Source organism: Aegilops tauschii, chromosome 3 (assembly GCF_002575655.3).
Source record: "Aegilops tauschii subsp. strangulata cultivar AL8/78 chromosome 3, Aet v6.0, whole genome shotgun sequence".
NCBI lineage: Eukaryota > Viridiplantae > Streptophyta > Magnoliopsida > Poales > Poaceae > Aegilops > Aegilops tauschii.
In genome coordinates this window covers 615,530,193-615,548,275 of record NC_053037.3, presented here as the reverse complement: position 1 = coordinate 615,548,275, position 18,083 = coordinate 615,530,193, and the positions used below count along the sequence as shown (strand labels likewise).

The 18,083-nt window shown below is 46.7% G+C and overlaps 1 protein-coding gene across 1 annotated transcript; it reads right to left on the bottom strand.

Moving 5' to 3' along the window:
• Positions 1-1,404: 1,404 nt before the first annotated feature.
• On the bottom strand, positions 1,405-17,589 carry LOC109767891 (E3 ubiquitin-protein ligase SINA-like 8). Its single transcript, XM_045234403.1, has 3 exons — positions 17,448-17,589; positions 2,350-2,555; positions 1,405-2,253 (listed from the first exon to the last, which is right to left on the bottom strand). Exons 1-3 carry the CDS (start codon positions 17,587-17,589, stop codon positions 1,405-1,407), a joined length of 1,197 nt encoding a protein of 398 aa, XP_045090338.1.
• Between the last annotated feature and the right edge of the window lie 494 nt (positions 17,590-18,083).

Genomic DNA, 18,083 nt, shown 5'->3' with positions numbered 1-18,083 from the left:
TTTCCATTTCATGTTGCTATAATATTTTGGTTGCTGGCTTCTTGGTGGCCGGACAAGGAAGAGGGGCTACAATGGCATTAAGGGGTGGTGGTGGCAGGTGTAAGAGGGGGAGGTGCAAGCTTCTAGATGTACATGCAGTGGTGGACAGTGCCACCGGACAATTACTCGTTCGGTAGCGGAACCACACTTAAACTTGCCCAGGTCAGGGGCGCAGCTGGACAGTAATATTTGTTTACGTATATACCTATAAGACCCCTTTTATAATGCATGATATCTTAAGGAACTAGTTGAAACTTGAAACTGATTACGCTCGCACAGGCAGCCGTTCTAGTTGCTTGAATGGTGGAGCTGAAACGTCCAATAAAACATTATATTATGCTTCTTATTCATATATATATAATATATATATATATATATATATATATATATATATATATATAGATATATATATTATAAATATCTCCATAACTAAATTTATTTCTTTGGCGATGAGGAAACCTGTATAGTCTCTTGAGCAATACACACGAAGAAATCCGAAAAAAATTCAACTAAAAAGAACTCTCTTGAGTGCCATGTCATATTCATCACAAGGGTTTACGCATCCCTTTCTAGGACTATCATATTGAGCACCCCAATCCTGTGCTGCTTCTTGAGCATTATTTATGCCTGCAGTATAGGTTCAGTTTGAAGTTTCTCCCGTGCGTTAGGTGATTTGTCCTGCTGGCTCACCAAGACACTAGTGACTCACTTGTGTTATCCCCGAACACAAAGCCCAATCCATCCGCATTACCACGAGCTGTGAAACTGCCATCGATAATTAGCTAATTACTTTCCCTTCATCATCCCCTAGCACATTGCAGCGTGGAGTAGGTGCTACTATTTGTCTGCCCTGCTGTGTGGCACACAATGATCTTTCATACAGTACATATTAGACGAAACTCCCCTAGGTTCATCCATGGAGTGTACTATACACATTTTATGCTGATTTGGATGTAAAGGGAGTCTTGTTGGGATCTGTGTGCCAGGCCGAGATGTCATCAAAGTCATCCTTTAACGGGATTGCCAAAATCTCCTTGCCGTCCACACGGAGGAGAAAATCTGCCTCACCAGACCCAGTCTGCCTCACGGCAGATTTATTCTTCGGCAACAAGGCGAGATCAACTAGCTAGCACTGTTATATATGCAAGATCGTTGACCACAAAATAAAGGCAGGAGTTCTCGCAAAAAAAGAAAAAATAAAGGCAGGAGTATGCTTGATTCAACAAGGCAACAACACTGTAGAGAAATTACAATATATAAAATCATCAATTGTAAATAACAGAATATTTAATTCTTTATGAAATAAAAAAAATACTATGTATAGTAATTGGAATTGCCATTACATAGTAGCTAGTTGATTCCTCCTCACTGCAGATTGCTTGCAGATTTCCGTTTCTTGCCATTGCTCTGATATGTTGTTGCTGGCTTGTTGGTGTCCTCGGTCGGACAAGGAGGCGCTGCAGCAATGGCCAGAAGAGGTGGAGGGGTGGAGGCGGCCGGAGAAAGCATCTCGATGTAGATGGAGATGGGAACAGTGTCACCCGACAAATACTCTTCTTTGGGCACACGCAACCACTCGTACTCGCCGTCGCCGGGCGCAGGGGCGCCACCAGACAGGGAGCTGCTGCTCATCTGGGGCGACTTCATCTTGACCATATGAATGGTGCCGCGGGCAGAACGCTCTACAGAGAGCTCGCACGCGAACTGCGGCGCCGGGTCGCCACCATCCGCTCTAACGCATAGCAGCGACACGGATATGTTTGGGCCGTGCTGGCCCAGTGACACGAGGAACAGGTTCCGGTGCCGGTTAACGCCCGCAGCAGCTTTGTCGACCAGGACGTGCCAGCCGCACGAGACCGGCAGGTTCAGGGTCCGAGGCGGGCCGTAGGGGATGCAGATGGTGGGGCGCGAGTGGCCATCGGAGCCAGTGATGTGGTCGAGCAGCTTCTGCTTGGAGCCGATGAAGCCGCAACCCCCGCCGTCCGAAGCCCTGGCCGGGCATCCGCAAGGCGCGTGCGGGCACGCGCGCCTGTGTTCGGCTGACTCGTGGTACACGATGCCGCCGGCGTGGCAACCGTACTTCTCGAAGTCACACCGCACCATGACGGAGGCCACGAAGGCGTCAAGAAAGGCGAAGTGGACAACTGTGAGGCCGCAGGGTTCTTCTCCATGGAGTTCGCGGCAGGACGAGCACAGCAGATGGTCGGCGTCACACTGGCGTCAAGATTCAGTTGAGATAGCAGGATCCAGATATGATATGCAAAGACGATTAATTGATGAAAGAAACTTTCGATCCATGGCGATTCATACCTTGAAGACGGGGGATTTGAGGGGGAGGCGGCAGGTATGGCAGGTCAGCAGCGCCGTGGACATGCTAAAGCTGAGGACCTGCTGCAGTTCCGTCCCCGTGGCGGTGGCTACCACCGCAAGAGCTCGCTCTCCTCCGCCATGGTTCATGTTTTTCTCCTTTGAGAATGACGGCGAGGGGGGAGTGGTGGATGGATGTGATTCTAGGGCTGAAAGCATTGGCAATATATAGCGCTGATTGTAGGGTGGAGGGGGCGGCCTGAGGTTGGTGGGAGGAGGACCCTTGGCGGCGCCTAGGGCTCCCATCCATTGCCAGCGCGGTGAGTGCGAGCGGGGGAATGGATTTGGATTGGATCCGACCAAAACTGGAAAGAAGTAAAAGCAATGTTGAATTGGAAAGATGTAAAATTTTAGGCGTACTACGATTTTCTTCTCCTCGTCCTTGTGAGGGGGCGGCCTTGTTTGGATGCGAGGCTGAATATTTCCACCGAAAAGAGAGCCAGGGTGGGAAATTCACATCCCTTGAGGCGCGATCATCAGCCATGGTTCTCGCTGGAGTGGAGAGGAGCAGAACTTCAGCTATGGCCGCATGTCTAAAAACAACTATAACTAGTACTCCCTCCATTCCAAAATAAGTGACTCAATTTTATACTAACTTTGTATTAAAGCTAGTATAAACTTGAGTCACTTATTTTGAGACGGAGGGAGTAGTATATAACTAGTGGAATACACCGGTTAGTACGGTGGCGGAGGGGGAGATGTGAGTACGAGACGCAACCAGAGATCGAGGAGGATAGGATAGGCTGGCAAGCAACACATATAGACATGAGGCGGTGGGTGAGGGAGGCGGCAGCCGGCGGCGACCTGGTGGGTGGAGGGTCATAGACAGCCAAGAGCGAACGAGACAGGAGATTCTCTCCCGATGTCGCTAGACGTATATGCTATCCCAGGGAACTCATAGGGATCGGGCCGAGGAAAGCGCATGTCTTCGAGCGTCCAAATGCCCAAGAAACTTGGCCCGGATCAGACTTTCCAGGAGGGTTTTCCACCCAGGGATGAGGCCGGGATCCAACCGGGATCCTTTCCAACCAAATGAGACCAACTTCTCTCCCCCGGGCGGGCCCCGACCGGTGCACCGTTTGGAGCAATAAAACACGGCAATACGTTTCAAGCATCCCTCCGCCCCGAATTAATTGTCTTAGATTTTCTAGATACAAATGTATCTAGACACGTGTTAGTTTTAGATACATCTGTATCTAGACAAATCTAAAATAAGTAATTTAAGACAGAGGAAATACAATTGTACCGTGCCACTTGAAGAAAAGTGCACTATGTCATCAAGTGTGCTACCTTCGGAAGCGTTTATCACTCGACTATTGTGGGTTGTAAGCCGCGCTCACCTGCGCTACATTCGCATCGCACGTGGGCCTTGGCCTTGCCTTTTTGTTTCGAGAGAGGCTGGGCTAGGCATTTAGTGTGATGCTGGCAGCAGCTACTATGGGAAAAATACATGTTGCCTAGTGTTTGGACGCAAGTCGAGTGTAAATTATCGTTCACTCCGCGTAGTACATCGTGAGCCGAGTGCTCTGGAAAAACCACAGGACAACCGGTTGTGGCTCGGCTTACCTTCATACAAGTGAATACCATCCAAAAACAACTGGTTTCTACACAAATCTCGGCATATTATGAGAAAAACACTCGTCTGATGCCAAGGGCTCCGCATAAGCAGCAGCCACTATGCGGCCGTCCTACCAGCCTATACCGGCTCTACGGTGGCAGCTCATGCAGGCGGAGTGTGTATTAACGGCCCAATCGGCTTATATATGCAAGTGGAATATCTCATAATATACACTCAGCATCGCACGTGGGCCTAGGCTGACCATTTAGTGTGACCCTAGAAGTAGCACTATTGCTCGAGTAGTTAGACGTTTGTCACAAGCCGTAAGACCAACGTGTAAGGGACTTTCACGGTGCAATCTGTATAGCACAAGTTGGAATCAACAACTAGAGTTTCAGACCCATCTTATAGTATGGAACTTAGTCTGCCCAGCAAAGGTAAAAATATTTATGTGGCGCGCGCTCCTGAGTGCTATTCCCTGTCGATCTATCCTTGCTAATAAGCACTTGAAAATCAATCAGAGTTGCCCAGCCAGTAACCAGGGGCATGATGACATAATACATATGTTGTTCGAATGCAAATTGATAATGGACGTGTGGAAGATGCTCGTTCCTGAGCTTGTTATCAAACATGCACTGAAAGTTGACAAGGCAGGTGAGCTTGTGTTCGCACATCTCCCTTGCCATCCAGAGCAACAGATAAAAGTGTTGGGCTTGCCGAAGTTCAGAGAAACGATGGCAACGACCGCTTGGTAATTGTGGTATGAAAGGTGAAAATTGACACATGACCAAGAAACTCAAAGCGCATGTCAAATTAATATGTCAGTGAGAACCTTGTTAGAAAATTTTACCATCTGATATAGCCCAAAGTCTCACGTCTGATCAGATGCTTGGCTGAAAGCAAAGTATGGTTACGTGAAATTAAACGTTGACGCGGCCAGGGGCCCACGAGGCAGGGGGGCTCGCCCAGGGGGGTAGGGCGCACCCCCACCCTCGTGGATGGTGGGTGGCCCCCCTCTGGTACTTCTTTCGCCCAATATTTTTTATATATTCTGAAACATGCTCCCGTGAAGTTTCAGGACTTTTGGAGATGTGCAGAATAGGACTCTAATATTTTCTCCCTTTTCAGCCCAGAATTCCAGCTTCCGGCATTCTCCCTCTTCATGTAAACCTTGTAAAATAAGAGAGAATAGGCATAAGTATTGTGACATAATGTGTAATAATAGCCCATAATGCAATAAATATCGATATAAAAGCATGATGCAAAATGGACGTATCATTCATCATGAAGCTTTTGCAGCTTGGTGGCAGTGATTGAAGAATTCGGTCAATGACACTATCATCAGGAAGATTAACTCCTAGTTGAGTCAAGTGATTGTGGTACCCAGACATTCTAAGTATATGTTCACTGACAGAACTATTCTCCTCCATCTTGCATCTATGGAACTTATTGGAGACTTCATATCTCTCAATTCGGGCATTTGCTTGAAATATTAACTTCAACTCCTGTTACATCTTATATGCTCCATGACGTTCAAAACGTCGTTGATGTCCGATTCTAAACCGTAAAGCATGGCGCACTGAACTATCGAGTAGTCATCAGCTTTGCTCTGTCAGACGTTCATAACATCTGGTGCTGCTCCTGCAGCAGGCTTTGCACCTAGCAATGAGGATAATCCTCAAGTTACGGACCCAGTCCGTGTAGTTTCTACCATCATCTTTCAACTTAGCTTTCTCTAGAAACACATTAAAATTCAACGGAACAATAGCAGGGGCCATTTATCAACAACATAGACATACAAAATACTGTCAGGTACTAAGTTCATGATAAATTTAAGTTCAATTAGTCATATTACTTTAAGAACTCCCACTTAGATAGACATCCCTCTAGTCATCTAAATGATCACGTGATCCATATCAACTAAACCATGTCCGATCATCACGCGAGATGGAGAAGCTTTCAATGGTGAACATCACTATGTTGATCATATCTACTATATGATTCACGCTCAACCTCTCGGTCTCAGTGTTCCGAGGCCATATCTGCATATGCTAGGCTCGTCATGTTTAACCTGAGTATTCTGCTTGTGCAAAACTGGCTTGCACCCGTTGTATGTGAACGTAGAGCTTATCACACCCGATCATCACGTGGTGTCTCGGCACGACGAACTGTAGCAACGGTGCATACTCGGGGAGAACACTTATACCTTGAAATTTAGTGAGATCATCTTATAATGCTACCGCCATACTAAGCAAAATAAGATGCATAAAAGATAAACATCACATGCAATCAATATAAGTGATATGATATGGCCATCATTATCTTGTGCCTTTGATCTCCATATCCAAAGCAACGTCATGATCACCATCGTCACCGGCTTGACACCTTGATCTCCATCGTAGCATCATTGTCGTCTCGCCAACTATTGCTTCTACAACTATCGCTACCGCTTAGTGATAAAGTAAAGCAATTACATGGCGATTGCATTTCATACAATAAAGTGACAACCATATTGCTCCTGCCAGTTGCCGATAACTGTGTTACAAAACATGATCATCTCATACAACAATTTATATAATCGCGTCTTGACCATATCACATCACAACATGCCCTTCAAAAACAAGTTAGATGTTCTGTACTTTGTTGTTGCAAGTTTTACGTGGCTGCTATGGGCTTAGCAAGAACTGTTCTTACCTACGCATCAAAAACCACAACGATTTTTCGTCAAGTGTGCCGTTTTAACCTTCAACAAGGACCGGGCGTAGTCACACTCGATTCAACTAAAGCTGGAGAAATAGACACCCACTAGCCACCTATGTGCGAAGCACGTCGGTAGAACCAGTCTCATGAACGCGGTCATGTAATGTCGGTCTGGGCCGCTTCATCCAACAATACCGCGGAATCAAAGTATGACATGTTGGTAAGCAGTATGACTATTATCGCCCACAAATCTTTGTGTTCTACTCGTGCATATAACATCTACGCTTAGACCTGGCTCTGATGCCACTGTTGGGGAACGCAGTATTTCAAGAAATTTCCTACGATCACGCAAGATCTATCTAGGAGATGCATAGCAACAAGAGGGGAGAGTGTGTTTACATATCCTCGTATATCGAAAGCGGAAGCGTTCAAGCAACGCGGTTGATGTAGTAGAACGTCTTCGCGATCCAACCGATCAAGTACCGAACTTACAGCACCTCCGCGATCTGCACACGTTCAGCTCGGTGATGTCCCTCGAACTCTTGATCCAGCTGAGGTCGAGGGAAAGTTTCATCAGCACGATGGCGTGGTGGCGTTGATGATGAAGTTACCGGTACAGGGCTTCGCCTAAGCATTGCAACAATATGACCGAGGTGTGTTTCTGTGGAGGGGGGCACCGCACACGGCTAAGAGAAACTTTGGTGTGCCCCCCTCCCACGTATATTAAGGGGGGAGGGAGGAGGAGGCCGGCCAAGGGGAGGAGGCATGCCATGGGGGGGCAATCCTACTCCAAGTAGGATTCGCCCCCCTTTACTATTCCAACAAGGAGAAGAGGGAAGGTGAGGGAGGAGAGAAGGAAGGGGGGGCCGACCCCCTAGTCCAATTCGGTTTGGGCTAGGGGGGCGCGCTCCCTGCCTTGTCCTGCCTCCTCTCTTCCAACAATAGGCCCATGAGGCCCAATAACCCCCCAGGGGGTTTCGCTAATCCCCCGGTACTCCGGAAAATACCCGATACACCTCGAAACTATTCCGGTGTCCGAATATAGTCTTCCAATATATCAATCTTTATGTCTCCACCATTTCGAGACTCCTCGTCATGTCCGTGATGTCATCCGGGACTCCGAACTACCTTCGGTACATCAAAACACATAAACTCATAATACCGATCGTCATCGAACGTTAAGCGTGCGGACCCTACGGGTTCGAGAACTATGTAGACATGACCGAGAATCATCTCCGGTCAATAACCAATAGCGGAACCTGGATGCTCATATTGGCTCCCACATATTCTACGAAGATCTTTATCGGTCAAACCGCATAACAACATACGTTGTTCCCTTTGTCATCGGTATGTTACTTGCCCGAGATTCGATCGTCGGTATCATCATACCTAGTTCATTCTCGTCACCAGCAAGTCTCTTTACTCGTTCCGTAAGGCATCATCCCGTGAGTAACTCATTAGTCACATTGCTTGCAAGGCTCATAGTGATGTGCATTACCGAGAGGGCCTGGAGATACCTCTCCAATACACGAAGTGACAAATCCTAATCTCGATCTATGCCAACTCAACAAACACCATCGGAGACATCTGTAGAGCATCTTTATAATAACCCAGTTACTTGTGACGTTTGATAGCACACAAGGTGTTCGTCCGGTATTCGGGAGTTGCACACTAGTAGAAAAAGGGCCATTTGTCCCGGTTCTAGAGGGCCTTTAGTCCCGGTTCTGGAACCGGGACTAAAGGGTCGGTACTAAAGCCTCCCCCCTTTAGTCCCGGTTCTTATACGAACCGGGACTAAAGGCCCTTCACGTGGCCGCTGTCTGGAGCTCCACCTTTAGTCCCGGTTGGTAAGGTATTTTTACGAAAAAAATTGAATGTTTTTTTTTTTTTTCAATTTTCTGAATTATTTTACAATTTAATCTCTAATCACCCCTCATCACAGCTCAATTTAACCTCTGATCTCTAATCACCCCTCATCATTCCAAATCACCTAACTTCCCGGCCGGTCACCCATCCTCTCACTACTCCAGCCTGAGCACGCTTAACTTCCGGGTTCTATTCCCCCACGTTTCCAAGTCTGCACTTGTTGTTTTCCTGACAATTGTAAGATGTCAATCCTATTAACCCTCAGGAGTTTAGCGTGAGCATGAAGTCAAATGTTTCACTGTTTGAGTTTGAAACTATTATTCTAAAAAATTATAATTATTTAGTAATACTAATATTTCTTGAATAAGTAGTTTGACCATAGTTTGACCACAGTTTGACCATAGTTTGACCAGATTTGACAAAAATTCAAAAAAACTATAATAATTATTGAGTAACACTAATATTCTTGAATAAGTAGTTTGACCAGATTTAACCAAAATTAAAAAAAACTGAAATTTGAGCATAACTTTCTTTCCTTTTAGAATTTGAGGATTCTAAAAATTTGCAAACCGGCCGTAGGCCGTCAAAATTGGATGTGGATTTTCGTGCTGAACATTTTGATATATTATACGTTTTTTCCGACATTGTATGCAAAAGTTATAGGTGTTTTACTTTTTCATAACACTTTGTTGCAAAACATGTCCTTTAGTCCCGGTTTGAGACACGAACCGGGACTAAAGGGCATCGCACCCTTTAGTCCCGATTCGTGTCTCAAACCGGGACAAAAGATTAGACCTTTAGTCCCGGTTTGAGATATGAACCGGGACTAAAGGGTGTGATGCCCTTTAGTCCCGGTTCGTGTCTCAAACCGGGACTAAAGGGCCCATTTGAACTGGGACTAATGCCTTTAGCCGCTCGACCCGGGACTAATGCTCACATTAGTCCCGGTTCGTAATGTAAACGGGACTAATGTGTATATTGCGGTGTGACCAAAGCCCTGTTTTCTACTAGTGGCATAATCTCATAGTCATAGGAGCATGTATAAGTCATGAAGAAAGCAATAGCAATAAACTAAACGATCATAGTGCTAAGCTAACGGATGGGTCTAGTCCATCACATCATTCTCTAATGATGTGATCCCATTCATCAAATGACAACACATGTCCATGGCTAGGAAACATAACCATCTTTGATTAACGAGCTAGTCAAGTAGAGGCATGTGACAGCCAGGATTTTGCCTTCTCTCTTTTTCCGGACTTGGTTTTGCCTTTGCCTTGCATTTGGAGTTTTGGAATCAATTCAACTGGACTTATCACTTGGACATGCCCTTGACTTTCACCCAAGTGACCTATCTACTTCTCATTCAATCTCATTTCTCTAAAAATCCCCAAAATAATCAAATGAATATTTTTCATAAAAGAAAAATATTCATTTTCCCTTCTGAAGCTTATTTCAGAAACTAGTGCTCCAAAGCAAACCCCATTTTTATTACTCCAAAAATTCTGAAATAATTCCTGAATATTCTTTGAACCATGGCCCACCTTCCCAAGCAAAAATATTGCATGACTTTTTGTAATATTTTTTCCATAGAAAATAATTCCTCTTCTGGTCCAAAATTGCACTTTGTACAGTAAGTGTATTTTTCCTTGATCCTTTGACCCTGTTTTTTCTTGAGCCTCTTCACCCTCCTAAGAAAACCTTAACCCCAGAAGATCAGCCCTAATGGCCATGTAGAAGCTATCCAAACGTAGCAGCCAAGTTTCTGTCCAGAAACTTCCAAGATGGTTGAGTCACATCTGGTCGGCCTGGCGATGAGTCCTCAGCTTCTCTAGACCTATCACTGCATGGACTTTAGCCCAGACAAGGTTTGGCCGGTCGTGGGCGTCGTTTTGACCATGCCAGGGCGGTGACCGCGTGTCGACATGGGGTCTGGCATGCGCTCGACGCGCTCTGAGTAGCGGCAACGCCTCTGTTCGGCGTGTGCTCGAGCCTGAGCTTGCCGACGACTGCCATGCCGCACCACCAGCCTCGACTCATCACCATCGACCCCTCCCTGGCGCTCGCCGACGCCGGAGACGCCGCAGCGAGCATGGGCACGTCGCGGCCAAAAGTCGCAGTGCGCTCGTGCCCTTGTCTTCTTCTCCCTGCCTCCTGTGCTCGTCCGCGAGCGTGGACAGCTCCCGCCTACACGCTGAGCCCTTGCTCCCCCCTCACTGGTGCCTTCCGTCGCCGTTCGCCGGTCTCTAGGGAAATCCGGTGGCACCATGTGCCCCCCCTCTCGCTCCGGCTATATATACAGCAATTCCCTCCGCTTCGAAGCCTCACACCGCACCGCACAACCACCACGACCTCGTAGAAGAGCCGTAGCCCGGTCGGGCAGGCCTCTGGCTGTCGACCTCGACCTGAGATCGCCGGCGATCCCCGTAGCCCAACCAACCTGCTCCAGAGCCCCTCGATCTCAATCAACCTCTCAGGCGCGTCGTTAGGGATCCTATGGTGTCGCCTAGACGCAGCTGAGCCCCTAGAGTCGCCTCTCGCCGTCGCCTTCTTCCTCTCCGGCAAGCCCCGTCCGCCACCGCCGCTTGCGAGCATGATTGCGAGAAATTCCGGCCATCCCCCGGCAAGCCACGGGTAAGGGCAGGTGCACCACGACCCCCTCTCCACTTCTACCCCTCTGGTTTTGCCCTAGACCCACTCGTCACCGGCATAAGCTCCGGCGGAGTGCTGCCGCGCTCTGTTTCCGTCTCTCCCCTCTCTCTCTTGACCAGTGGGGCCCGGTGTCAGCCTCTCTACTCGCACCCGAAGCGATACGAGTGGATGCATATCCTGGCTTTAGGCCATCGACGTCACCCCCCCAGGTTTTCTGATTTATTCAAATTAATTCAAATATTTGACCACAACTTTGACCAGTGATAACTCCTAGCGCATAAGTCCAAATGAGTTGATTCTTTTTGCAGTGTGTTTCTTTCAGAAAGCTCTAGCAGCACACCAAAATGTGGAATTTTCCTTGCTGTCGAGAATTTTTGGTGATTTTCAGAATGGTTTTTGATATTTTGTTTTGTGGTTTTTAAATATTTTCAGAAGGAGGAACTTGCCTTGAAGATAACTAGGAGGAGTGTGACCCTCCTCTGCACTAAGGCATGCCATACCAGCATTTGGATGGTGTCATTTCAATATTTATGATTTTTCTACTAACATATGAGTTCTTATATGCATTTAAAAATTTGTTAAAGAAATATGGTTGTTTGCTAGTAATTTGTCATGCTTGAAATGATTGTTTAAGTAACTGGTTGAATGCATGGACTAGTTTAATCTAGTAAAATTATAAATTTTGCCTTAGTTATATTGCTTTTATAAATATTGATAGTTCTTTTTGATATTTCATATAAATTATGAGTTAATAAAAATATTGCATGATAATAAGAATGAGGTAGAACCAGTAAAGTTTAAGCATGAGTAGTGCAAGCAAGTTATGTTGATAAGTTTGATCCGTACATGGGAGCTGCATGCTTTGCATGTCGATTAGTTGCATGATCATGGCATCGTATGACTTGGTAGATTAATTTTCAAGTTAAACCTGTTAATAAGTCCAACTTGAATATGACGTTGATCAAGTCATGGTGCCACTGAATCGGGTTTTTCTCAGTGCGTCCACATTTACCTTGTGGGAGGTCTTGATTCGGTCCTTTGTTGTGCCTTTTGCCCGTGCCTCCAACGAGGGAAGGTTATGGGCGTGCTTAACCTGGCCCGGTAAGCAGACATAGCCTTGTGTGCCCGTTTGTTTTTATGGTACCTTGTCCCCATTTGGGACCGTTTTGCCACGACGGTGGCCGTTGGTGTCTTTGGTAGACACGGGGCCACCCAGGACATAGCCCTGAGAGGGAGTTTGTCGGAGTGGCTGGGAGGGTGTCATGACAAGGGGAGGGTTTCGTCAGAATGCCGTTGGTCCACCCGAATGGGAGTGCGAAGCCTTGGATTCCGTGGTGTGGGTAAAGTGCGCTACCTCTGCGGAGTGTATTAAATCTATCGATAGCTGCGTCCTCGGTTATGGGCACAACTCGGGAGTAAGTCACACCATGGATCAACTTTTATAATTAATTTTGCACACTAAATAACTGTTGATGGCACTAACTTCGTGATGATTTCAGAGATCATGAGCTGATCATGAGTGATTGTTTTCAGTTGTGATCCAGGTACGATCACTGTTTGGTTACAAGGTAACCCGTCTGGTAAGCAAGTCCGTGGGACTCGGTGCACGTGTTGGTTTCACCGCATCAGTAGCATTACTTGCATTGCATTAACCTGATTAATTGTCATGATATTGTTTGTCATTGTGCTTATGTTGGTTTCACCGAATCTGTTTTCGAGGGTAGAGTATTCAACCCAGATTTATTGATTCGACACAAGGGGAGCCAAAGAATATTCTCAAGTATTAGCAGCTGAGTTGTCAATTCAACCACACCTGGAAACTTAATATCTGCAGCAAACTATTTAGTAGCAAGTAATATGATAGTAGCGGTAACGATAGCAAAAGTAATAGTTTTGGTTTTATAGTGATTGTAGTAGTAGCAACGGAAAAGTAAATAAGCGAAGATCAATATATGAAAAGCTCGTAGGCAATGGATCAGTGATGGATAATTATGTCGGATGCGATTCCTCATGCAATAGTTATAACATAGGGTGACACAGAACTAGCTCCAGTTCATCAATGTAATGTAGGCATGTATTCCAAATATAGTCATACGTGCTTATGGAAAAGAACTTGCATGACATCTTTTATCCGACCCTCCCGTGGCAGCGGGGTCCTATTGGAAACTAAGGGATATTAAGGCCTCCTTTTAATAGAGTACGAGACCAAAGCATTAACACTTAGTGAATACATGAACAACTCAAACTATAGTCATCACCGGGAGTGGTCCCGATTATTGTCACTTTGGGGTTACCGGATCATAACACATAGTAGGTGACTATTGACTTGCAAGATAGGATCAAGAACTCAAATATATTCATGAAAACACAATAGGTTCAGATCTGAAATCATGGCACTCGGGCCCTAGTGACAAGCATTAAGCATAGCAAAGTCATAGCAACATCAATCTCAGAACATAATGGATACTAGGGATCAAACCCTAACAAAACTAACTCGATTACATGATAAATCTCATCCAACCCATCACCGACCTGCAAGACTACGATGGAATTACTCACGCACGGTGGTGAGCATCATGAAATTGGTGATGGAGGAAGCACTACTAGGGGAAAGGCTAGCAGCAGCGCGGGTTTTAGGTGTATCAGTAGCGCGGGGACCGGCGCTACTAATAAGGCGCTATAGTTAACACGTAGCAGTAGCGCGTGCACACAGGCGCTACTCCTATACAAGTGTATCAGGAGCGCTCTTCGTGGAACCTCGCTACTGCTATCGTGGCGCTGCTGCTAACTTTTCTCCACTCGCTACTGCTAATTTTAGTAGTTTTTGTTTTTTTTTCTGCATATTTGTTTTGTATTTGAAAAGGCTTTACCCAAGAATCTTTAGCAGATACAAATGTCGTCATGATACACATACCAATGGCTGTGAGACCACAAACGTAATCATAGCATATACATACAAATAGTCTCATCATAATCATCATCCAATACAAAGTGGTATCTCGTCATCATCTCGAAAATAGCGATGCATGCAAGTCTCGAATAGTTGCAACTACAACGTCATCCATCTAAACAATGGTGTATGCGAGAAGAGCTATCACTATGAGTGAGAGCAGAACTATGCAGTACATGAGGCGGCGGTTACGAGTCCTCTCTCGCGCTAGCGTGAACCTCAAGTAACTAGCTTCTCCTTCTTGTGTGCTTTTGAAGCCTTTATGGCTGGCGCCCGAGACCCCATTCACTTGCGCCTGACACTCAGGCCACTCGTTGTACACCCCCGGAACGTTCCCTTTGTACACGACATAGCACCGCCATCTTGCCATCAAGAAACTAGGTGCCTGTTAGAGATGCATGTTCATCAAGAGGATGTACAATCATATGCAACAAAATATATATATTAGAGCAACACGAAAAAGAAAGGGTTAATTAGCAACTAGATGCAACATACACTACGCAAACTAATTAACTAGAGGTACGCAGGTCATCGTACCCAAACAAACAAAGTAGCGTTACGCAAGTTCGGCAGGGACCGTGGACATCACAAAGTTTCATCGCTATAGAAAGTATACAAGTTCAACCGACACATATCATCATCATCGGCATCGTAAATCACTAGAAGTTCCATCCTTCCATATCATCGAGGATGGACCCTAGCTTCTTGAACGGCATGAGGTCTTGACGTTCCATGCCTATGCGAGTTCGGACGTCAGCTTGCGATATAGGGCCGTGGTGGAACATCCCCTTCTCATCGACGACTTCTTTCATGATGATCATCGCAATGTCCCTTTGGATGCGAAAGAAGTCATCTCTAAGTTTATAATCCGCTTCGCTATGAGAGTCTAGCCACTTGTGGATATGTTCATCATTTCTGCTTGTCATGCGAAGCTTTTGGTGATCCGTGTTGAACTCAATCATGAGATGGAGGATGTAGAATCCATCCTTCTTGCTATCTTCCCTGATCTCTTCCTCTCCTTTTTCTTCGGCACACCTTCCAGACCCTTCCTTAACCCCTGCCCCAGCGTTCCCGGGCTAAGCACTGTACGACCCTCGGCTAGTTGAGCCTGTGTTGAGGCGGCATTTTTCAGGCGTGTCCTATGAGGATTTCATGAAGAGAGACATTTTGTAATCCCTGCTACGACCTTCCTGCCCACGCAGATCATCCATGTCCTCATTAGCATGCTGATAGCCCGATTCGTCATATGGTTGACTCATCATATCTATGTCACAGTCATACGCGTTTGTATTGAGGAAACCCATTGGGTCGACCTTCGTCTCATCATCCATTATATGTTCTACAGGACCGATTACATCACCCAGTACTATTGCACCCCCTTCATCACGTCGTCCGCCACTCTCACCCGACACTACAGGAGCTGGTAATTGCGTAGGCGGGGTGGTGGTCTCCGCACATGGCTGTTGATGTGTGGTTATTGTTGTGCTCTCGGCCGGCTCTAGACGAATAAGATTCTTCGGCCATAGTAGCACCCAACCCTTGCAGTTTCCAATCCACGGTGGGGTCTCGTCGTCCTCTCCCACAGGATGTACTGGAGGAGGCAAATGCTCGTGCCCCGATTTCACACTGGACAAGCTAACCCTGATGTGCCCAGCGGGGATCGGCTAGTTGTGGAACGTGGGTTGCAAGGGGTTCATTATCATCCCCTTTCCCACGTCCACCTTCTGGCCTTTGATCAAGTAGAGTATGGTGCACGGGGTTTCTTTGGCCTGCAAACACATATGTCTGTGGCGTAAAACATCCGAAAGGCAACAAAAATGGAATATTCTATATATATATATATGTTGGTGCGACATGTAATTACCATGACGGCATCGAGCTCAGCCAAAGACGAAGGCCCACCTAGCGCGCCAGAGACTGAGGACGGGCTGCTATGAGCGGGAGCGGCTGCGAGAGGAGGGCCGGTTGCGTAAGCAAGTGATGGTGCGGTGGTGTTGTTGTTCATGGAGTTGCTCCCGGCGAAACTGGGCAACGAGAAATCATGTACCGTCTTGTTTGGCTTTTCCTTCATCCAGTTGATGATAGCTGGAACCAAGTTAGTAGCGAAATCATTTCCGCAGGCAGTTACAGCTGCATTGACTGCTTGCAGTAGCAACTCATTTTTCTCCTCGGCTGTTTTTTCACGTCCTCAGCTGCTTTTTTCTCGACCGCAAGCTTCACCTTCGCGTCGATGTCCGCCTGACTAAACTTCTTTTTCTACTTCTTGGCCTCCGAGCCCTCGTTGTAAAACACCTTCCACGTGGCGCCGTCTCCAGCGCTGTGCACACGACCATATTGTGGCCGCTGGCCCAAAGGGAGTCCCTTAAGTTCGTTCAAGGCCCGGTTGAGAGGGGTGTCCCACTTGGGCCTCATCGGAGAAGTAGGGCTTTCGGCTGCAAGCTGGTGTTGCTTCTCCTGCAGAAGGAGCGTGAACCATTTAGGAATGTGTAGTCGACTAGATATGGAGCTAAATGTAAGGTGGTAAAAGAATAATTACCAGTAGTCTAATCAATTTCCTCGTGATCTTGTCCGTGTAAAAAACCTTCTTTTCCTTGTCCCACTTGTAGCGGGCCCTGATGAAGTCACGCTCCAAGGGGTTGGTGAACTTCGTGAAGGGGTCTGGGAGACCCGCGGCTTCACGTTCCGCGTCCTCCTTATCCCATATGGGCCTTTTACCGAGGTAGCCACGGCTTCCGAGGTGATGCTTCCCCGTGTTCCTTTGCTGAAGGCTCTTGAATTTCGCAGCCTTAGCCTTGGCTGGCTCGGTAGCTCAAGTGTCCTTGAACTTTTCGAACTCCTCTACCGTAGGTGTCGGATTTTCCTCCAGAATCTTGGACGGGGGTTCCTCAACCTCAATAGCTCGTTTCACCCTCCCTTTCCAGGAGGCCAAATCATTGCTGAACATGCTCATGGCGTGATTGTTAAACCTTTTCATCTGCCGATCATCCCACGGTTCTTCTATGTTATCATCCCGGTCGGGGAACTTGAATCTCTTGTGCAACTTCGTCAGGAGCAACTGCGTCAAATGTTCTTTACTCCTTAAGTCATCGTCGCTGATGCTCGCGCATTCCCGTAGGATGCATCCTACTTGGTTCCCATAGCACTTGCGAGGTTCTTCCGGCTCTAATGGCTCAAACTTGCCAGGGGCCATCTTTGTGATCACTAGTCGTCCAATCCCTTGTTTGTTATGTTTTCGTATCCTCTGCTTCTTCTGCTTCTTCTTTTCTGTAGCGGCATCAGCGCTGGTACCATCCCCGCCGGTATCTTCCCCGCTAGTACCTTCCCCGTCGGTCTTGGCGCCGCCATCGGTGCCGGCGCCGTCGGTGTCGATGTCGGCGTCAGTACCATCATCGAGGCCGACCTGCAAACCTTGCTTAGCAGTCAAATAGTCATGGTACACTTGTTCACCCTCATAATCCATCTCATCTGCATCTTGGTCAGAAGGCCCAGTTTCTTTGTTGTTCGATATGTTTCCTATGATTAAGTCTCCTCGTTTAATTCTAAAAGTATGAAAAAAATGAGAAATGACATAAAAAAGAAATCTATGTTTGCCGGAATGTCGTTTCCCAGCAACTCCCAGCACTCGATATGCCTACTATCTAGCACAAATCATGCCAAAATTCACGGAAAATTTCAGCATGACCTTTGCTAAAAAATGGACATATCGAGCGCCTGAAATTCACCGGAACGGAAATGAATCAACATTCCGGCATAACATAGGCCACTCGGATCATTTACCGTGCACATAATCATCATTTTCCAAATATGACATGTCCAAAACATCACATGTCCAAAACATCACATGTCCAAATGACATGTCCAAATTGCAAACATGACAAGTCCAAAACATCACATGCCCAGGTATCACATGTCCAGTTCAAATTTGCAAATAAATTCAGCCTACCTAAATTTGCT

What these genes read in the sequence shown, in the direction of transcription:
- LOC109767891 (XM_045234403.1), bottom strand. Translation starts at nt 17,589, where the DNA reads ATGGATTATGAGGGTGAACAAGTGTACCATGACTATTTGACTGCTAAG. An exon ending in CGCCAAGACCGACGGGGAAG is followed by an intron (nt 2,556 to 17,447) that starts GTACTAGCGGGG and finishes CAATGCTTTCAG; the next exon opens with CCCTAGAATCACATCCATCC. An exon ending in TCAAATCCCCCGTCTTCAAG is followed by an intron (nt 2,254 to 2,349) that starts GTATGAATCGCC and finishes TCTTGACGCCAG; the next exon opens with TGTGACGCCGACCATCTGCT.